Here is a 23,083-nt window from a genome sequence, read left to right as displayed (position 1 = left end):
GGAACTTAAATAGCATGACCATGTTTACAGCGTTTATTGTAATGTTTGTAAACATTTTGAGTTGGCATTAGGCCTATGAAATAAAAATGTGACTTATTAATAGGTAAGCCTATGTTTTTTTTTCTTTAAAAAACTATTTTTTTTTATAAATGTAGCGGATTTTAACCATGCAGCAAGCTTTTTTAAATAGTTTGAAAAATTATTTAAATTAAATGACTTTTTAAACTGTTTAACCCCTTACCTTAATGCGAGTGAAGTACATAATAAATAATAATTTGGCATTCAAATTTGGCATTCAAATATAGCGAATACGGAAACATCTGGAAAACAAACAAAAAAATTAAATATGTGAGAACATGTCCATTGAGAATGGCCACCTGGTCATGTACAGATCCTTACTTATTTCTCATTTCTTAAATTATAAATGATCATTGGCAATAATTCCACTTTTTTCCCCCAATTATTGCCTAATTTTGTGTTGTTTTTTTTGTAATTTCAAGGCTTTAAAATTTGTTGGTAGATGTGCTAAAATGAATCGCTTCTTTATAAGACTTTGAATGTGAAGTTTGAAGTGAAATTTGCATTTGTAGCTTAATGATTTCCCTGTATTGTTTTTTTCTCAACAAAATATATCCAGCAAATATGTTCTGATTTGTTAGTAGCCATCCAGTCATCTGCAGGTAATCTGACTGTGTTCTCTTTTCCACTTGTCCACCACCAGGTGAATGTTGCTCTTTTGCCTGTCATCGCTTGTCTCTCTGTGATGGACATGGAGACGGCTGTCTCTGAGCCGCTTTACCAGAACGGTGATGTCCACTATGAGGAGCTTTTCCCAAAGCAACCCACCGTTCTAAGGATCCAACTCTACCTCAGCAGCCAGAGTGACACTAACTGCACCCCTCTCTGCTACCCACCAGGAGAATATGTCACCGAGCAGCTCATCATCAATGCTGCCAAGGAGTGTGGTCAGTCATGCACATCATAAAGAAAAGAAGTGATAAATGTATTTCGAGTTCATGAAGTTGATGTCAATTAGACGTTCAACACAGTAAACACTGTGATCTTTCCAGATGCTATGTGATATATCCCTTCCATGGGGTTTTTGTTCAAATGACACATGAGTCTGTGACTAACATCTCACAGCATGACATTTTATCAGTTGCTTGGGATCTGTATTTGTTTTGTTGAACTGGATAGGCTCTTTCACTGTGAAATTTCATTTGATCAAAAATTGTGATCCTCATAGCTGTATATCAAACTAAAATGATTGCGTGTCACAACATTTTTGCCTTCAGTGTGAACAGAAATAGAAAAGTTTTCATGCTTCCCTGGTTTAGGAGGACACGTGTTAAAGTGATTTTCCACTTTTATTTGTAAATGAAATATTTCACTAGATTTTATCAAATTATATTTGTGCACCCATGATTTTTCTAGAGTATCTTTTGCTGCTGAATTATCCACTAGCCTAGTTTATAATAGTATTTTTGTCATAGATTGTGATTATATATTTTTGTTTGTACATTTGTTATTTATCATTTAAATGAAGTTGTCTTTATGTGGTAGATTGTGTTTAACACACAAAAGAGTGATAATCAAGTCAACAGAAAGAAGTATAGAAATTCAAAAATCTTTTTTTTTTTTTTTTTTTTACACGCAAAATTGATTATTTTTTAATTTTTTTTTAATCAATAATTGGATTGGATCCATTTTGGCAGATACTTTGGTAGATCGGATCGGTTTTGAAAAAAATGGTGCTGTTGCATCCCTAATTCAGACATAAATGCTTTGCACCCTTTTTCTGTAACACTTTAGAATAAGGTTCCATTAGTTAATGTTATTTAATCTATTAATTAACATGAATGAACAATACTTTTATTACTGTATTTATTAATCTTTGTTAATTGAATTTTGTTTAAAATACAGTTATTGTTAGTTCATGCTGATTCACAGTGCATTAACTAATGTTAACAAGCACAACTTTTGATTTGAATAATGCATTAGGAAATGTTGAAATTAACAGTAACTAAAATTAATAAATGCTGTAAAAGGATTGTTCTTGCTTAGTTCAGGTTAAAGTGTTACCCCGTATGGTTTAGGGTCAAGTTAGGGTCAAGTACTTAATATATATATTTAATTTGATCCAAAATTTTTATAATTTTTTTTATGATGAAAATATCAGGTATTAATTATACTAAATTATTAATTACCAGTAATTATTAAGTAATAATTAATTTTACCAATAAGAATTTTGAAATATGTGTGTATTGTGGAAAAGTTTGGAGACGTGTTTTTTTTTATGCTTTTCAATTAAGTTTCTTATGGATGCATTTAAAAAAATAGTATAAAAGTAAAAAATAATATTGTAAAATATTATTACAAATGAAAATAACAAATCGACAATTTGGCTGTAGCACTGCTGCTCAGTTAGCTGGCCATCATTTCCCATCCCTATTTTTCACATGTAGGCTTTTCTAATTTTACACTGGGTATCTATCTTCTCTCCTTAAACCTGTTCTTTATGCTATTGTGTTTCTCACAGGAGTTTCTCCAGTCTACTGCAGCCTGTTTGGGCTATACAAAGAAGATGAAAGTGTCTGGTTATCACCCAATCATGTTCTCCATGTAGATGAAACAGCCACTGAGAGTTTGTTATTCAGAATTAGGTAACAGACTCCACTCCATCTTTCACTTGATTAAACTGGATTATTTTATGGCTTTTGGCTTCTACATCTCATTTCTTTCAGCCCACGATTTGGTGACTGTGATATTTTCCTTCAGGTACTATTTTCCCGGCTGGTACAGTTGTGGGGCATCCCGAGCGTACCGCTATGGAGTGACTAAAGGGTCTGAGAGTCCTGTCCTGGATGACTGTGTTATGTCTTACCTCTTTGCTCAGGTGAGGCTTCCTCACATCAGCTTTGTAATAAAAAAGTTACCATTTATTGTGAATTAAGTTATGTTTGTGCTGTCATTGGATACTAAATCACCATAGCAATAATGTTTTACAATAACATATCACTTGGCCTGAAATCTGAGCATATCTTGTGTAATTGAGCCCATCTATATAAATATATATCATAAAATTGCAGTTTGGCCTAGTTTATCTTTGTCTTGGTTTCAGATTTTAGAGTGTGTAAATGTAGATAACTTGTATATCTGCATGGATAAAGGCCCCTATTTACTAAACAAATGTGTGTGTGTGTGTATATATATATATATAGAGAGAGAGAGAGAGAGAGAGAGAGAGAGAGAGAGAGAGGTCAACCATTAATTGATAAATTGTTAATAAGAGATGCAATCGATTGACCTATTTTGATTTTTAACACTTGCGAACTGCTGTGAGTGACGATGAGGGTATATAAATGCATTATCATTCATTCATAATGAGCAATTTAAGCTTTTAATGTAATTAAAATTTTAAAAGTACATTAAAATGAAAACAACTGGCAAAACGGAATAAAGCCGCATAAAGGATATATGGGCGCAAATGGCATCCAAAAGCATGGTCACAATGTAACATTTTCCTTCTTATTCCTCTAATAAACAAAGCTTTTATACCACAGTTGTCATAATCAGAGCTTATAATTTGTAAATAAATAATTGCTGGATTCAAAACAGCAATTAAAACAAGCGGTGACGGACACTGACAATCCATTTTCCCAGTGCATTCAATGATGTCACTAAAAGGTGACGCCACGAAAGAGCATTGTTCACAAGTTTATGCATGGACCTAACTAGCCTAGAGCACAGGTTTTCAAGTCCTGGGACAAAATGGGATGCTTTAAAGAAAATGTATAGCCTATGTAAGTAATAGGCCTAAAATAAAAATAATTTGTTTAAAAAATAATAATACTAATAATATGCAAATCGTATCGGACTAATTAAGATAACGGATTTAAAACAGAAGTGTGATGGCACTCCATAAACAAGTTCATGGAAAGGATAACAATGCACATTCTTTTTGTTTGCTTTATTTTACTAGAGCACAATCGTCTGTTTTTATTGTGATTGTGCTCTTGAATGCAGACATTCCATGGGGGTTGGGTTAAAATGTTTTAGTTGTGGATTTATTTGCTGACTATTATTTTCAGTAATTGTCAGAACAATTTTTTTATATGAAATGTATGGAATTTATCCCAATGTAATTAATAATGTTATTAATAGGGATGCAACAATACTGGTATTGGTATAGGGTCCGATACTGAGCTCCTGTGTTCATACTCGTTAAAATGCCCCAATACCACACAGCATTTAATAATTCCCATATTCAGACAAAGAAACACCAGTAACAGAGTAACAGATAGCAGAATGGAGTTAGAGATTAAGGATGTCTAAGAAGTATGTGTATGCAGTTAATATGATGATAAACATCCTGTATTAATGCCTGTATAGCTGATGTGCGCAAGCTGATAAGCAAAGCATGCAGAGTGTATTGAGCACATAGCAGCACACATGCACGAGCTTGTCGAGTTAAAATCCCCTTCTCCCAATCATCACTAGAAAGTTTGTAGTTTGGTCGGATATGTCAAAGAAAAAAGTAAAACAATGCAAAAGTTATGTTACTTAATGGTAGAGAGAGGGAGAGCGCACTTCTGTTGCGTGATCTTTGATGTTTGCTCACTTAGCACATGCATCATTTGAATTAAAACTAAATCATAGATATTAAACTAAATTTATAAAGGCATTCATTATAAACAACATTTTTCAACCTTACACAACTTTATGGTGAAAGTGAAACTTTCATCAGCCAGTGTAAATACCTATTATACTTGTTCCTCTTATTCTGCACCAATACAAATACATGTATGCATTGCACATGTTCTGGTTGTTTCATGATTTATAAGTTGCTTTGGAATATAAATCGCAGTCATTTCGGTTAAAAAAAAGCTACTTATATTTCTGAAAGATTTATAATGAGTGGTTCCCTGCATTATTAAAGCAAAACACATGATTACAGTACTGAGCCGCTGCGATGGAGCAGCTCTAATGCTGTTAAATTAACGATGATGTACCATAGAGCAAAAAATTAACAATGAAAGTAACTAAAAGTTGTAGAATACATTTTAATAGGCATAATTAAGTTTGAAAATAACTGAAGGATATATCTATTTGATAAATTAAGTTAACCAACTAATATTCTTTGGTTTTCGGTACCCAATATTAAAAAAATGTACAGATACAATGAAAATACCAATATTGGTATCAGCAAGTACCAAAAATAAAAGTATTCTATCAGCCAAGTCCTGGAAAAAGTGGTATCATAGAATCCCTAGTTTTTTTTTTTTTTTTTTTTATACTAACACTGGAATTATATGTTATTCCCTCCACATGTAGGTGTATATATAGATCGCTAGTTAAATAAAAATAAATAAAAAAAAGATTTAAAAAAAAAAAAGTAAGAAAGCAATAAAATTGCTGCCACAATGAAGCACAATGCTGGATATTAATATTATTGTCTGCTGTGTCTAAATACAAGTCAAAATAAAACACTACAATCTTAAATAATTTTATATGTATAATACAATAAGCAAATTACTTTTAACCCTCTGACGTCTAAGGGTATTTTTGGAGCCTGGGGAAGTTTTGTCATGCCCTGACATTTGTGCTTTTTTCAGTAGCTTATAAACCTATAAATGGCTAAAGTCTAATAATACTGTAATCAGCACAAGTTGGGCTATAATAATATGTGAGCAGCATGTATGTACATGATTGTGTTTTTGAGAAAATAAAATGTTATGCGTTGTTAGTGAAAAACAAAAAATGTTAAATCACTTGAATAAGGCCATAAAACACATACAGAACAATGGTTCCTGGGACTTTTGAGAACTGGAACTTGTAGCCTAGAATTTTTCTTTCTAAATTATGTGAAAATCTTGTTTACTCACAGAAAACTATATTGATTTAAATTTTTAAGACTTTTTGTTTGTAAAAGTCATATGCAAGTAGGCGTCAACTATCATGAATATCATTGTGATTTACGCCTGAGAAGACAAAGGCCTGCATAATGAGCCTTTCAGACAGCTGTGTGTCTGAGAGGGAAGAGTTACAAGAAAGAATGTGAGGACAAAATAAATGTATATAATTTTGTTTGTAGTTTATTTAGAATATATTTAAATATCCCACAACATAATTTTATATCCACTTGCAAGTGCAGATAAACAGTTTATTAGGAACAATCAAAGCTGTCTTTCAAAACTGAATTTTTTGCATCATTACTCCAGTCACACAATCCTTCAGAAATCCTTTTAACAATCTGATTCTCTACAAAAAAACATTTATTGTTATTATTATTATTATTAATATTTTTTGGGAGATAAATTGAAAGAACAGCATTGTTTGTTACATTTGTTACATTTACATTTATTTGTTATATTTATATTATTTACATCAAGTTTTTGAAAATGCGTCATGATGAGGAATAAGCATTTTTCGGACTATAAGTCGCACTGGACTATAAATTGCATTTATTTAGAACCAAGAACCAAGAGAAAACATAACCGTCTACAGATGCGAGAGGGCGCTCTATGCTGCTTACTGTAGACTACAGGATCACTGAGCAGCATAGAGCGCCCTGTGGCGGCTGTAGACGATAATGTTTTCTATTGGTTCATTTCTGTTGGTTCATTTCTCTCGGTTCATGTCAAATTAATTTTGATAAATAAGTCGCACCTAAGTCGCAGGACCAGCCAAACTATGAAAAAAAGTGTGACTTATAGTCCGGAAAATACGGTTATACAATTCTGCTTAGTTACTAAAATGTCAAGGGGGGCGTTAAATTAATGCTGCAATTGTTTATCATATCAAAAGAATGATAGAGATTGAAGATGTATGCCTGTGCAGTGTAAGTAATTTTGATGTTTGTAACTATAGGTACATTTAGTAGAAAAGCCCTAAAGAAAAGCACAACCAGCAACCCAGCTCTCAGCAATGGCAGTGTCAGTAGCAGTAGCCCAGCATCAGCCCTCATTAAGTCATTTTATTCAAACACATTAAGTCATTTTATGGCGCGATTTTTAATGATGACCACTAGAGCTGCAACTAACAATTATTTTTTCTGTCGACTAGTCTAACAATTATTTTTCTTAAAATAAATTATTAATCTAATGTTCTTTTTTTGATTAGCTAATGAATCCTTTGCATAACTTTACAAAAAATATAAGTACAACTTCTAATATAATATTTCAACCTTTATTCATTTTTTTTTTTTTTTCAAAAAATACTTCAATGTAGTTGAAGTTTTTACAGTATACAAAAATAAAGAGGCAAAGAAAATTATTTTACTATGGTAAATATAAGTTAATGATTGCATTTATAATTAAACCACAGTAGCCATAAATTTACAGTTGTCTGAGATGTAATGAAATGTTCTTTAGCATCACAAACCTTAAAATGTATTCAGGGTTCTGCTATGGTTTATTTTTTATAATGGGTAAACGCAGGTCACAAGTTAACACAATCACATTTCCTTGATGAAGCGGCGGCACGTCCTGAATCCAGAGATCTGGAGCTGATTCGGTGTAGATCGATAGCTCGGTGGTTTGTGACTGTTGTCTCGTGACGCACCGTCTTTTAACACTTGTTCGAAGCTTCTGAACCAGGATGTTGGTCACCAGATAACCAGTTAAACCGTAACAACAGAAAGCGCCAGTATGTTTTCCTCGGAGGTGCTCGTGCATCACAGGTGTGCTGTCGTGGTACACCATATTTGTTTTTGCAAAGGGAACAAAGGACCATTTTATTTGGCCTCTGTTAAAAGTTTTCCCATACTTTTGATAACCGTGGTCTCTGTTTTTGTAATAGAATGCAACTTTCTCCATTCCCAGGAGCAGAAGCCGCCATTATGCGAGATGTAAACAGTGTGACGCGTCATTGCAGCACTAATGACCACCTAAATAAGGGCTCCCCCTCCCTACAAAAGCCAATTTAACCACTGGCTATAAGTGAGCATTAGCAAGCTAATGGAAATGCAAAAGTTGAAGAAATGGGCTGCACAATTTAACAATCCAGTGTTGACCAATAATAATGATAAAAAAAAAAATCCCAAATATTATTATATTTTAAAGCCGGTTTTGTGATTAGTAATAAATCTCCATCACCTGCACAGAGCCGTAGTTCACTGAGAAGATACGCAAACAGCTGTCATTATCGTGAACAATTTTGTTGATTTCATAATCCTACGATTATATCGTCTGTGATTATGAACGCAATTTTGCGTAGCTTGTCAGAGAACTACGGCTCTGTGTAGTAAATGCTGCTCCACCTGAGAGCAGGTGAAATTGAATTTGCAATTTAATTTCTATTAATTGTGCAGCCCTGCCTAAATTTAGGTTACCATCATTTTGGCCCGTTTTATTTAGTGACCAAAAAACTCCTAGGGGAAGCCATGTCTCAGTGGAAGTCAGATGACGGTCATGTTGAGGCCATCTAGGGAGAGAGCAGGCTTATGGTGGTTTAAAATCAAGCTGTGATTGTGTTTGGAGGTGAACTCTATCTAACCCCGTTGGATTACATGGGTTTATGTCCTGTAAATGTGCAAGTCAGACACAGTCAGGAGTCATTTTTAAACAGGTTGTTGAGGCAGCAGCTTAGCAGTGTCATCTTGTGTACACTTGTCAGTCAGTCTGCGGCTGCCCTTTTTGTGGTTGATGCTTTCAGTGTATGTTTGTGGTTCTGATGTGGTTTTCTATGGAACACTCCTATTAATGCAAATGAGTTTTGTAGTTGGTAGTTTACAATAAAAACAGTAATGTGTTTGTTTACTGATGCTCGTTTGACATAACATGTTTAATAAATGGTATATTTTGGTGTGTAACCCATAAGCCATAGCGAGTAAGTGTTTTAACATAAACTTAACAATGCTTCTAGTGCAATGCTTAACAATGCGCAGTCTAGACCATTATACCTGCCAGGCCAATTAATTGGCTGGTAATTAGCATTTTGAGAATTGGTTACAGAAAATGTGCCAGATTGGCCAAATACAAGTAGTCAACATTCAGCCTATAGACAGCCCGGTAAATTGACAGTGGACATGTTCTGTTTATTAGTCTGTATATTTACAGACTAATAGTTAATTAAATCATTTTTAATGTTTTTATTTATAAAAACATTTCAGCAAGGACACTTTGAACAAATTGATCAAAATTGACAGTAAAAACTTTTAAAATGTTAGATAAGATAGTCACACAGATGTGGGTTTTTCCTTTGTTTTATGCAGTGGAGGAGCGACTTTGTAAATGGCTGGGTGAAGTTATCCATTGCGCATGAGGTTCAGGAGGAGTGCCTTGGCTTGGCTGTGCTGGACATGATGAGGATTGCTAAGGAGAAGCAGTGCTCCCCACTGGACATCTATAATAATATTAGGTACTAGCAATGTGATGACCCTCTTAATATTTAGGCTTGTTAATGCCATTTATATGCTGTGAGGCTGTGAAAAGCTATGGACCCATTTGCCTTTTTTCCCAAACATTTCTAATTCCTAATCCATTATAGACACACCCTAAATAATTCATAATATTCAGCATTTTAGTCTAATACTTTAGATTAAATGGTTATTAAAGGGATAGTTCACCTAAAAATTCAGTCAGTTTCTTTTTTTCAGTTGAGCACAAAAACAAGATATATTTACCACCAATATTTGACAGAAGCCACTGACTTCCATAATATTTTTATACTATGCAAGTCAATGGCTAACAACAACTGTTACCAACATTCTTCAAAATGTTTTTTTGTGTGTGTGTGTTCAAAAAAAGAAATACATTTCTACAGGTCTGGAACAACTTCAGGGTAAGTAAGCAATGACAGAATTTTCACTTTTGGGTGAACGTTCCCTTTAATATCTTGAGAAACATTCGGTCACTTGGGTCTAAACTTGTGATTTGTACTGAATACAATAGTATAATTAGTTACCATATTCATGTTATTATTTAATGTAAAATTGTCATGTTATTTCAAAGAATACCTCCATTGGTCTGTGCCAGTAGCCTTGTCGGTTTTGCACCACGGATATCCCGAGCTCAAATCCTGACTCGAGGACCTTTCCCCACTTCACTTCCTGTCAGTGCTGATCTGTCCTATCATAATAAAGCCAAAAATACAAAAAGAAAAAAAAAACTAATTTCTTTATCATGGTCTTTATCATTCTCATGCTCCCTTCCTCTCCCTCATTGGTATTTTCATGTTTGTTTGCACACTGTCTCGTTTAAGCCTTTAGAGTTGGTAATGGTGTCATGGTAAAAACATGGTTAAACATTGATCTCATGTCCGACCAAGGTAAAAACAGAAATATAAATATAAAAACACAAATGGTACAAACCTCCATCCATACTAGACCTCCTTAAAAAAAGATCTATTTGATACAAACTCTTATTATCTGCTTTGTTCACAGTTACAAGTTCTTCCTCCCTAAAGACATGAGGGAGCAAATCCAAGACTACCATTTCATCACAAGAAAGCGTATCCGCTATCGCTTTCGGAAAGTCGTGCAGCAGCTCAGCCAGTGCAGAGCGTCCGCACGCGACCTAAAGCTCAAATACCTGATCAGCCTGGAGTCTCTGGACTCTGGCTTCTACACTGAACACTTCCAGGTCAAAGAGCACTCGGGCGATCAGGTCACTATCATCGTCTCCGCAGACAATGGCATCCAGTGGTGCAGAGAACGACACAAAGAGACACAGTCTGAGGTAACCGATTTTAAATGTTTAAACCAAAATTCACGTGTACTTGAAAATAAAATTTACCCTTTGGCTGTGCTGATGCACAAAACAAGTTTTAAACTGGTGTGATTGAAGTTCATATGGTCACAAATATATTTTAGTGATATGAGTAAATGTTTTATAATCAAGTCTTTATTTTGCTTAAGATTAGAATAAATTTAAAAAAAATCAAAAACCTTTGCACTGCGTCTTATGTACTATGGGCGGAAAGCAAGACACATGCTACATGTCATGAAACCTAATCTAAACCTACCTGGAACTTTGAAAGAATGAATTTGCAGCCTTGAATGCTGTAGCATATCCAGAAGGAAATACCAATCTTGTTGTGTTTATTAATATTTCTGTACTCGTGCCAAAATATAAAGGGTGGTTACTTTTTCTGCAAGTGAAATTTCATAACACTATTGTACTTTCTCACAAGGACCTGCAGACGTATTGTGATTTTGGGGAAGTTGTCGATATCAGTATCAGACAAGCCAGCAAAGAGGGTACCAACATAAACCGCATAGTTTCCGTCAACAGACAGGATGGAAAAACTCTAGTAAGTCTATTGTAGAAGAGAAACCCTGCTGCATTGTTCAATAAGATATCTTTTGCTTGTTACACTATGTTAAAGGGGCTCACACTACCTTTGAATTTCTGGATGACTTCCTGCTCTTATAGGTGAGAATATTTAAAGATCATGCACTAAATTATTTTATTTTTATTTTTAACAGGAGCTGGTGTTCTCCTCCTCAATGGAGGCATTGTCTTTTACATCTTTAATTGATGGTTACTACAGACTGACCACGGATGCCCATTACTACCTCTGCAAGGATGTAGTTCCACCCCATCTGCTGGAGGCCATTGATAGCTACTGCCATGGGCCAATATCGTAAGGCCGGATTTATATTTGGATTATTAAGGCTCCAGTAAATTGATTCATCAAATTCTCTGAAGATTTGCATTCAAACATTATTTGTAAGCATTATCATTGTTTTCACTGCCTGTGTTGACAGAATGGAGTTTGCAATCAGTAAACTACGGAAGTCAGGGAACCAGAGAGGTCTATTCGTGCTCCGGTGCAGCCCCAAAGACTTCAACAAATACTTCCTGACACTTGCTGTCGGGGTGCGTGTTTGCTAAGTGCTTATTACAAAACATAATAAATTGTCAGTTTAGCAATTTCTGCTTAAGACTGAATATTCCTTTACTGTATTCCTGAACTTCATACACTATTGTTTAACGGTTTGGGGATGTTAGGATTTTTTTTTATGGTTGTGAAGATCTCTTATGATCACCAAAGCTGCATTTATTTGATCCAAAATGCGGTTAAACTAAATTTACTTACCCTGAGATTTTACTTACCCCAAACCTTTGAATGGTTTGGAATTTCTTTACATCATCTTTTCTTTCAATTAGGCATATGAGGATGTAGAGTACAAGCACTGTCTGATCATCCGGTCTGAAAATGGTGACTACAATCTTAGTGGAACCAAGAGGAATTTTAGAACATTAAAGGAGCTGCTCAAATGTTACCAGAAGGAAACCGTGAAATCAGACGGTGTCATCTTACTGTTCAGCAGGTGCTGTTCGCCAAAGGCCAAAGGTCAGTAAAGCACCTGATATTCTCATCATGGTTATATGGTACATAACCAGGGCTGGATTAACAAGGGCTAGGCTGTGCTGAAACCCCAGGACCACGGATGGAGGGGGCCTGTGATTAGCTGTTAAGGAAAGGAAAAGTAGACCTAGATTGATTGGCCATTGGGAGCACCCAAACTTTTCCTAGTGAGGCTGATCCCAGAAATCCCACCATTTTCCCACATATTAAGTGCTGCTATAAAAGCCCAAAAGTAAAAAAAATAATAATAATTTTGCATGTACATTAGCTCTCCACATGAGTGCACTAATAAAGATTCATCATTGGCCATTGTGCTAATTCTTTCTCTGTGCTATTATGAGTGATAAAAATGTTTTTGCACTTGTTTATACTAGAGTTGTAGTTTTCTTTTGATCGCCTCGGTTTGCTGTAAAGCACATGTGAAACAAACATTACAAGTCAAGTGATGAAACTGTGCTACCTGATTAAACTCAGAACGCGAGAGAACAGCTGTCATGGACTGGTGTGGTAAAAACATTACACAAAACCATAGGGTATGGGGGTGGGTGGGGGCTAAATCTCATGATATAAACGATGAAGCGCTGTATGCACAGGATATTTAGAACATACAAACGTATATTGGCTACAACTAGACAGCAAATAGCTTAATTCTTCTCTGCTCTTCAAACTAAAAAAACATTAGCCTTTACAGACATAGGGCCCTATAATACACCCGGTGATAGGGCTGTGCAATTAATCAAATGCAGTTGTCATGCGCATCTTGTCAGTAAAGCCGGTCCCATGATTAGTAGTAAATTTTCATCACCTGCTTTCAGATTGAGCGCATTCACTAAACAGAGCAGTAGTTCACTGTCCATAAGGCAATATCACGTCGATAATCACAGATGAATTGCATTTCGATTTCGAATTGCTGGCGCTTTGCTATTTTGAAGCAATTGAGCAACAAAAATCTGACTTAAAGTCTGGTGCTATGTTTTCTCTGTTATTTAAAGAGCGTGTTAGTAATATGTGCCTATAGGCACACTTTGCTTATTACACACACAGGGATGCGGAGCAGTACACAAAAATTTTAAAAAATGAAAATGTAATTCTGCTATGTAAGTAGTAGGGCTGGTAATTTAACGCATTAATTATATTAATTAATTATGGAGAAAAATAACTTGTTTAAATTATTAACGCACTTGCCCCATTTCATACAGTCGATCGATTCAATTCAAGTTTATTTGTATAGCGCTTTTTACAATACAAATCGTTACAAAGCAACTTTACAGAAAATTATGTTTCTACAATATTTAGTAGTAGCTTATGGTGGTGACTGTCAGTTTGTGCACGTTTGACAGGATTTTTTGAAAAAATTAATACAAGACGTAGTCAGCCAGATGATGAACATTATTAATATTATTAATTAATAATTATTATATGACGCAGTCCAACTTGTAGCAATATGTGTAAGTTCTGTTTGTTGATTCAGGGTTAGCATCATCTGGGGTCCTCTGAGGGTCAGCATCAGTGTTGTGCCAGTTACTTCCAAACTCTAATATATTATATATTACTTGTTACTGTCATTTAAAAGTAATTCCCTACATTACAATATTACTGTCTCAGAATTGTAATGCGTTACGTTACCCCTTTTGAGTTACTTTCAGCAGAACCAACCTTGTAAAGTTTTTTTTTGAGTACCATCAGCGTGGTGGGAGGGGTTTGGGGGGGGGGGATTTGGAGTAAACAGTACCTGTTTATTTATTTAATTGTTTATTTATTTTTGCTATTTATTTGTTTTTATGCTATTTTAAAAAAGGGAAAAATTACACTTGAAATAAAACTCCACACTTCTGTATAGGGCTGGGCGATCTTTGGAGCCAAATGTGAGAAAGCTCTTCCTCCTTTAGTGGACTTTGCTATCTTAGGACTACCAAAAGTCCAGTGTTTTGTGACCTTAGGGTGCGTGATGGTTGATGACTAATATGAGGCAGAGAAACAACTTACTGCATGATGGTGCCTAGAAAATGTCCCTAAAATTCAAGATATAGGGCATAAATCCCTTTTTTGAAATTTTGTCTCATATTTACATCACATAGTTAAGAAACAGTGTTTTCTGTTTTGCTCAATTTTGCCAATCAAAATATAAAGACAAATCAGAACTGTTCATCCCTGAGCAACCCACAGCGGCATTTAAGTTCTTAATCCAAGTTTTGAACGAATTTGGTGAACCATTTGGTGAGTTGAACCATTGGGTTTAGTCGCGTTGGCTTTGAAGTGGCGCTGTACAGACCGATCGGTGTATGACATCACAGTACCGTGAGAGTGATTGATTCAAAAGCACAAGGAGTGTCTCGAAAGCTCTTGCGGTTCTTTGATGTCACACACCAATCGCTCTGATTGCAGGAAACAAATAAGTAAACAAAGAAACATCAAAGACGCTTTAATATGTTGTGCATTTTAATAGACCAATGACGACCGCACAGAGTAGCATTATAACAGATTTTTTTATAACAGATGTAGTATGCATGCTCATTGTATTTCTGTGTTGAAGATTATAATTTTTTTTTTTATCAAATTTTTGCTGTAGCACCAAGATACAATGGCTACTATGAAGTGGGGCCTTTGTGTTTGCTATAGCCCCAGAGCCCTATGTGTTCTTAATATATAAGTACCACAGATTTACAACTGTACAATGTCATCATCTGGAAAACAACAGTCCTTTTACATTGTAAAATGTATTCTGTTTATCCCTTTTTTTACCATCAAATTATCGTCCTGACATCGTTTTGCCTTGCGTTTTTGATGTACATAGAGAAGTCAAGTTTGTTGGTGTGCCGGAGTCATCGGGGTTCAGAGGTTTCCCTGTCCTCCTCTCTGCAGAGACACAACATCAGTCAGATGGTGTTTCATAAAATCAAGAAAGAAGACCTTGATCTTGTAAGCATTCTGTTATGTGAACAGTGATTGTATGTTACTCTACCATTTAAAAGTTTGGTTTCAGTAAGATTTTTCGGTCTGTTTCTAATGAAATTAATAGTTTTATTTAGTAAGGCCGCATTAAATTGAAAACGTGAAAGTACAAACATTTAGAATGTAAAAAAAAAAAAAAAAAAAAACGTTCAAAGGATACTGAAAAAATTCCAAAGAAATATTGTTTAAATGTTTCAGCTGTTTTCAACATTAATCATAATAAAATGTTTCTTGAGCATCAAATCGGCATAAAAGAATTATCATGTGACATTTTAGAGTGGAGTAATGACTGCTGATAATTCACCTTTGCCATCATAGGCAAACATTACATTTTTAAACATATTAAAATAGAAGACATTTAGTTTAAATTGTAATAATATTTCACAATATTGTTTATGATCAAATAAATGCTCTTAGTGAGCATAACAGACTTCATTAAAATATCTTACTGACCCCATATTTTCAAGAGTAGTATAACTGTCAAGTTTTATATAATTATTTGTGCAACATTGTTTCCAGGGTGAGAGTCAAGGTCAGGGGACTTTCACTAAGATCTTCAAAGGGATTCGGAGAGAGCAGGGAGACTACGGAAAAACCCATAAGACTGAAGTCATTGTCAAAGTCTTAGACAAAGCCCATAGAAATTACTCTGAGGTAAGATGAGTCTAGAATCATTCTGTATTTGAATTGTGACTTCCTGAACTGAAAAACTATGAGGTGACTTTAGATACCACATATTCCAAGTAAATGTCCTTTTCCCACTAAATGATCCCTTTAATATCAAAATAATTATATTATAATCAGTATAATAAGAGTTAACACGTCTCAGTCTACTGCAGGAAAAACTCTTGTTTGTGCTTCAGTTTCTTCATTTTTTTTTTCTTCCTCTAAGTCTTTTTTTGAGGCAGCCAGCATGATGAGCCAGCTCACCCACAAGCATCTGGTGTTGACCTACGGTATCTGTGTGTGCGGAGAGGAGAGTAAGTGTTCACGCTTCTCACATGTGACCAAAAGAATTTACTGCTGCATACTTGATTGTGTGGGGGTTTTTTTTGTCTTAAAGACATCATGGTGCAGGAATATGTGAAGTTTGGTTCCTTGGACACATACCTGAAGAAAAACAAGAACTCCGCATCAGTTAATATCCTGTGGAAGCTGGAAGTGGCTAAGCAGCTCGCCTGGGCTATGCTCTTTTTGGTGAGAAACGCTTAACAATTCAGGAATAATCCACTTGGGTTTGTGAGCCAGAATGGACTAATGCTCTTTGTTTCACACACAGGAGGAGAAGAATCTGGCTCATGGGAATGTGTGTGCAAAAAACATCCTTTTGATCAGAGAGGAGGACAGGACATCGGGAAACCCTCCATTCATCAAACTAAGTGACCCTGGAATCAGCATCACAGTGCTGCCCAGAGAGAGTGAGTCAACACTGTGAAGGTTCTTGAGAGAAAATGTGTGAATCTGTAGCTGCCTTTTCACTGTCTCCCAACATTTGCATGCGATTATCGAATTTCGCCGTCCTAGTGGCAGTCGCACTGAACTTTCAAAGCAGTCATGACACACCTCGACTCTCCACTTATTCGGTATTATAATGTGTGTGTGGATATCCACTCTGAACAACTGTGGCTGCCGATATATCTGAAAGAAAAACATTGTCAATTTTCAAAGGCTAATCAAAATAAAATAATTATTTTCATTGTAATTGTTCATGACCACTCGATTACAGAAAAAATGTTTGAAGAATAATATTTGAATGGGAAAAATCTTGAAAATTCTCAGATTGTTCTTCAGTAATTTCACAGTTTTGAATGAATCGTATCCAGTCTGGCAGTTAAAATGCAGTTTAGCCACGAAAATGCATATCAGATACGAAAACTCTGCATGTACATATTTACATTTACATTTACATTTAATCATTTAGCAGACGCTTTTATCCAAAGCGACTTACAAATGAGAACAATAAAAGCAGTCAGGTCAACAAGAGAACAACAACAGAATACAAGTGCCATGACAAGTCTCAGTTAGTCTAGTATAGAACGCATAGCCAGGTGTATATAATTTTTTTTTTTTTTTTTTTTTTTTTTAATTAAATGAAAAAGACAAGAAAAGGTAAGTGCTAGTATTAGTTGGTCATGTGCTGGCGAAAAAGATGAGTCTTTAGATGTTTTTTGAAAATGAGTAAAGACTCAGCTATACGAATTGAGATTGGGAGGTCATTCCACCAGCTGGGCTCAGTCCAGGAAAAGGTCCGTGAGAGTGATTTTGAACCTCTTTGGGATGGCACCACAAGGCATCTTTCAATTGCAGAGCGCAAACTTCTGGAGGGCAGATAAGATTGAACTAGTGAGTTTAGGTATGTTGGTGCCGTGCCAGTGGTCGTATTGTTGGCAAGCATCTGTACCTTAAATTTGATGCGAGCGGCTACTGGTAGCAAGCAAGAGGTTAGAGTGGAGAAAAGAGTGTCAGTAGCACTGTATATATATATATATATATATATATAACCTTTGTTTAAAAAATTTTTCACAGTTTTACTCCAAAGTTTGATCCTAAGCTTTGAGCAAATGAAAAAAGGCCAAATGGGAGAATTTATTCTCCCCAAGTAGATAATGTAAAATATTTAAGCCGAGCACTGGTCACATAAGTTACCATATGTTGAATGGCCACATTTGACTAAAATGTTGGCATTGAAAGTTTATTTTTAAATGAATTGTAATGTTATTTTTTTGTAGTTCTGGTGGAGCGAATCCCCTGGGTGCCCCCTGAATGCATATTAGACCCTAAAAACCTGAGTCTTGCCTCGGACAAATGGAGCTTTGGTACAACTTTATGGGAGATCTGCAGCGGAGGAGAAAAGCCACTTGCCAACATGGACAGTTCCAAGGTAATGCAATACTCCCACAATAGTGTTACACTATCAATATAATTATAAATCAGAAAAACCTGTTTCTAGTAAGAAATGCTTAAAGAATAATCTGGACCTGTTGAAGAACAATGTCATTGTATTCCTCTTTTCAGAAACACTTGTTGTATGAAAACCGTCACCAACTACCTGCTCCCAAGTGGACAGAGCTTGCTAACCTGATCAACAGCTGCATGGACTACGAGCCAACATTCAGACCTTCATTCAGAGCCATCTTACGAGACCTCAACAGTCTCTTCTGCCCAGGTCAGTACAGGCGCACACAATCCCACTGTCACAGTTTAATTGTGTTGTTTCTCATTCTTGTAATCGCTGTGACGTGTTCTCAGATTATGAGATCGTGAAGGAGAGTGACATTTTACCCAGCAGAGCAGGAGCATTTGGATTAATTACTGGAGCGTTTCAGAACGAGGATCTAGTGCAGTTCGAGGAGAGGCATCTAATTTTCCTGCAGCAGCTTGGCAAGGTAGATATCAGCAGTGTCTATGTGGGATCACTTTTTGTTTTGTATATAAACTACATTCTAAATTTTCTTTGACTTTTTTTTTTTTTTCTTGACAGAAATAAAAAAAAATATTCAGCAAGGATGCATTAAATTGTTCAGACGTTACAGAATGTTACTATTAGCTGTTATAATAAAAATATATATATATTCCTGTGTCACAGTTTCTTCAAAAATATTAAGCAGCATCACTGAACCCTACATTGTTAATAATAATGTTTCTTGAGCACCAAGAATACTGCAGTAATGGCTGCTGAAATTTTGGCTTTGCCATCACAAAAATAAATTACATTTTACAGCGTATGAAAATAGAAACCTTTTTTTTCTTCTTTTCTTTGCAATTGTATTAATATTTCAAAATATTACTGATTATTAATTTAAAAATAAATCCTTGGTGTGTGACTTTTGAACGGTTGTGTATACTATGTATTGTCAATTTCCTTTTTTTTTTATGCATTAAGAAGAGTAAGAAGTTAGGCTCTAAAAAATAGTGTTCATGAAATTTTCTGTTACCACAGTTAATCATTTTACTTTATTAAGTATGTGTAAAATGGTAAAAACTAAGAATCAATAGAGGTGTGCTAATCACTGTTATTATCCTCTCTGTTTCAGGGGAATTTTGGCAGTGTGGAAATGTGCAGGTACGACCCCCTGCAGGACAACACCGGTGAGGTTGTGGCAGTGAAAAAATTGCAACACAGCACTACTGAGCACATCCGTGACTTTGAGCGGGAAATCGAGATCCTCAAATCTCTTCAGCATGAAAACATTGTGAAATACAAAGGCGTGTGCTACAGTGCAGGTATGGGATCAGAAGTTGTGTTGAGAAACCTTTTGGTAATTTGTGTCATCGTTATGCCCACACATTTCCTCAGAACTTGAACGGCAGCCAACTTTTTTTCATACACTTCGGAGTTGCATTTCTGAGCTTCCAGTAAATGTAGATCTTTTTGATATACTTGGCTAAACTGATATTTTTGGTGATTGTGAAGTCTAGTGCAGTGAGCTGCATTAGCACATTCTGTCATATTTAAGGCTGTTTTCACACTTTGTTCAATTGCTCGGTCTAAATCCAAGTTTGATTCCAGACAAGCAGCAAGGAATTAAACCAGTGGTATTCAGGACATAAACCACCTATAATCAAACCAGAATATTCCAATTTGCACTCATTTTTTCGACATTGACCAAATTTATGTTCCTTAAATGCCAATCATATTAGGCATTATACAGTAAAGGCCATATTTTGATTCATATTAATATTCCTCTAGTTAAGATCAAGTTATGGTGATGGTATCATCAGTCTCTAAAATGACCAGCACAATAATTGCATTTATAAAGGACTGCAGTTTAATTACAGTTGTAATTACAAAATGATTTATTTTTATTTTTTTTACATTTCCACCCTGCATTTAAATGTTTTTATTTGTTTGGATGATCCATTCAACTCAGATGTACATCATATTAAAGAATAAAGGATATGTCACTACTTGCGTTTCATCGCAAACATATCTTAAAGCATCTCCCTTCTGTCTGAAATTGGTTAGATGATCATTTTCAAAACGTAGTGCTCAGTGAAGTCTTGCTAAGTGAAAAGCATTCCATTGTTCAAGGCTGCCGATCACCTTGATAATGTTCATTGCCTGTTCACATCCTGCATTGCATATGAATGGTTGACTGCCACAATTCGGATTAACCTTGGTCCACAGCAGAAGTTCTAGTATAAAAGTCGCCCACTCAAGTACGTAGTTTTCTCCCACACTCAATAAAACGGTGCATCTAGTCAAAGAGTTCTCTATTTTTTCTTGACTGATTATTATTTTTTTTTAAGAAATGCAGCCGATTCCTGCTTTTGTCTAAATTTTTGGCTTATATTAAGCTTTAGCATGATTTCTTGTTCTCTTAGGAAGGAGAAACTTACGATTGATTATGGAGTACCTGCCTCACGGCAGTCTGCGAGACTATCTCAACAAAAACAAAGACCGGATCGACCACAAGAAACTTCTGCATTATGCATCTCAAATATGCAAGGTAATAAGGAGCTTTCCTTTTATATCCATGGTTCTCAATCCAGGACCTCAGAAGACAAAAGTTTGAAATAAGATAAAACAATTTAAATTCCAGGTATTTTTTTATGTTAAGTGGTTTCTTTTTTTTTCTTGTAAGAACCAGCATTCCCAAATCTTGAAAAAATAAAAATGTTTTAAAAGCATGATAAAAATATGTTTTTAGAATTATGGCAAGCTCTAAAATATTTTATCAGATCAAAATACTTTTAATCATAATCCAGTAAATCACAAACAGCTACAAAAGTCATTTGAATGTTGTTGTGGTCTGAGGTTGAGTGGATGAGAACAACTCTCATAGTACTAATAACGTGTCTCTACTCATTTTGGTCTTTAAGCCTTTCTATCTCTTTATTTTAAACGTGTAGTTTTAGTGTCCTAACTTCCATGTCTTCCCTGTTTTTGCGTTTTCTTCTTTCACATCAGTGTTGAGTCTCCTGAAATTGTCATGTCTGCTGTTCTGTCTCTACAGGGCATGGAATACCTTGCGACTAAGCGGTACATTCACAGAGACCTGGCCACACGGAACATTCTAGTGGAAAGTGAGTTGAAGGTGAAGATTGGTGACTTTGGCTTGACCAAGGTTTTACCTCAGGGCAAAGAGTACTACAAGGTTAAAGAACCTGGAGAGAGTCCGATATTCTGGTATGTTTTATTTTGTTTTTGTTTTCATTGACTTGTTCAGCAGAAGGATTCATGGATGATAGTTAGTCAGAAATGATGTGCTTGTTTGTTAGGTAGCTGAATTGTTGTTCGTTGTGACAGGTATGCACCCGAGTCTCTAACTGAGAGCAAGTTCTCCGTAGCGTCAGACATCTGGAGCTTTGGTGTGGTTCTGTATGAACTCTTTACATACAGCGACAAGCTCTGTAGCCCACCTACAGTAAGGATCACAGCCACTCTTTGTGGTTTCTTGTTATGTTTTGTGTTTCTGCATATGTGATTCCCTTGCACATACTTTAATAGTTGCTGGTTTTGAATTGCTTTGGCTATGTAAATAATACGGGGAATGTTAACGACTCTCAGAGTAACTGTGCAACAAGAATCTCTGTTTTGTTTTGTTGTGTTCAGGTATTTCTGAGTATGATGGGAGGTGACAAGCAGGGACAAACAATAGTCTATCATCTCATAGAGCTCTTGAAAACAGGAAACCGTTTACCCCAGCCAATGGGCTGTCCTTCAGAGGTACTCCATCTCACAACACAATTATTCACATAAACTTATTCCGATTATAATCCTGACTTCTAATGTACAGTTGTCATAAGACTTATTCACAAACAATAAGTTAAGCAAATGTATACTGCAACAATGCTAATGGTAATCTGAAGTGTGACAATTTCAAATCAGCATTTATGGGCAGAATTGCTAAATATTCCCTTTTTGAATTCCTTTAGATGTGCGAGATCATGCAGGAATGCTGGGACAACGATCCTAGTCTTCGGCCACACTTCAGGGAGCTCGCTCTCCGTGTAGACCTGATCCGGGACAGCAGCGATTCAGACCGATATACCTAAGTGCCTGCGTTTTAAGAAAGAAGCTTCACTTGCTCACCGCTGCCACGCAGATACCCAGCACTGAGCCTGTCCTATGGCCCTAATTTGTTTCTTTGTGCCAGTTATGGCAGATCTCACCCAGGACTTGATCCCCTCATCTTATTACAGAACAATTAAGGTCATTTATATCAAGAATTGGTTTCTCTTTTGCTAGCAGTGCTGGCATGCGCCCCTTTATCAGCGATGATATGACTGAATCGTTTTCTTGAATGCAAGAGCTGTGCATTTTTGCATCTATGTTTGTATGTACATATATAAAGATGATTTTATAATTTTCTAAAGATGAAATGAACTGTTTGGAAGCAGTGTCATGTAAATTAAGATTTCAAAAAAAGATAGGTTTATTGTAATGCAGGAGGTGTCTGATGGGAAGGATAAAACTTCTTGCTATTGTAATGCAGGAGATGTCTGATTGGAAAGAAAGAAGTTCTTGCTATTGTAAGTCTGTTTTCTTTGAATAAAAATGCTAACGTGTTTCAGTCCATGTTGCATCCCAAAATAGCTATTAATGAGCCATTTCCCAGTGGCGTTACCCTTATTGACTGACCTCTTTGTTAGATGATGGGAGTGTGGTATATGTGCTAATGTATTGCTTTTCAGCGCCACATAGTCTGTCAAACTGGTATGCGTTTCTTTAAGCCCGGTCTCATGTTCACTTAAATCTTTGAGAGATTATGTGGATCGGATGTAGAATTGCATTTCCGTTTTCCATTTTTTTGGCCTCAAACTTTTTTTTTTTACTAATTAGAGCCTATGATTTGTATTTGGTACAGGTTAA

General features: G+C 35.7%; 1 protein-coding gene across 1 annotated transcript in view; it reads left to right on the top strand.

Annotated features, from left to right (window-relative positions):
• LOC113049659 (tyrosine-protein kinase JAK2-like) overlaps window positions 1-22,789 on the top strand; it is a 37,339-nt gene extending 14,550 nt beyond the window's left edge. The window contains exons 2-24 of the mRNA XM_026212193.1: window positions 722-965; window positions 2,540-2,663; window positions 2,779-2,896; window positions 9,215-9,360; window positions 10,385-10,679; window positions 11,134-11,253; window positions 11,429-11,586; window positions 11,711-11,822; window positions 12,114-12,300; window positions 15,110-15,234; window positions 15,787-15,921; window positions 16,160-16,247; window positions 16,331-16,464; window positions 16,547-16,685; window positions 17,997-18,148; window positions 18,283-18,433; window positions 18,517-18,653; window positions 19,302-19,491; window positions 20,593-20,717; window positions 21,225-21,397; window positions 21,518-21,635; window positions 21,824-21,937; window positions 22,147-22,789. Of these exons, the coding sequence (XP_026067978.1) occupies window positions 764-965; window positions 2,540-2,663; window positions 2,779-2,896; window positions 9,215-9,360; window positions 10,385-10,679; window positions 11,134-11,253; window positions 11,429-11,586; window positions 11,711-11,822; window positions 12,114-12,300; window positions 15,110-15,234; window positions 15,787-15,921; window positions 16,160-16,247; window positions 16,331-16,464; window positions 16,547-16,685; window positions 17,997-18,148; window positions 18,283-18,433; window positions 18,517-18,653; window positions 19,302-19,491; window positions 20,593-20,717; window positions 21,225-21,397; window positions 21,518-21,635; window positions 21,824-21,937; window positions 22,147-22,266 (3,363 nt within the window). The 5' untranslated portion in view covers window positions 722-763 and the 3' untranslated portion in view covers window positions 22,267-22,789. The remainder of the gene's footprint in view (window positions 1-721; window positions 966-2,539; window positions 2,664-2,778; window positions 2,897-9,214; window positions 9,361-10,384; window positions 10,680-11,133; window positions 11,254-11,428; window positions 11,587-11,710; window positions 11,823-12,113; window positions 12,301-15,109; window positions 15,235-15,786; window positions 15,922-16,159; window positions 16,248-16,330; window positions 16,465-16,546; window positions 16,686-17,996; window positions 18,149-18,282; window positions 18,434-18,516; window positions 18,654-19,301; window positions 19,492-20,592; window positions 20,718-21,224; window positions 21,398-21,517; window positions 21,636-21,823; window positions 21,938-22,146) is intronic.
• Window positions 22,790-23,083: the final 294 nt, after the last annotated feature.

This window comes from Carassius auratus, chromosome 30, assembly GCF_003368295.1.
Source record: "Carassius auratus strain Wakin chromosome 30, ASM336829v1, whole genome shotgun sequence".
In the NCBI taxonomy this organism is placed as follows: domain Eukaryota; kingdom Metazoa; phylum Chordata; class Actinopteri; order Cypriniformes; family Cyprinidae; genus Carassius; species Carassius auratus.
Note: the sequence above shows the minus strand (reverse complement) of the source record. Positions and strands in the feature narration are given on the sequence as shown.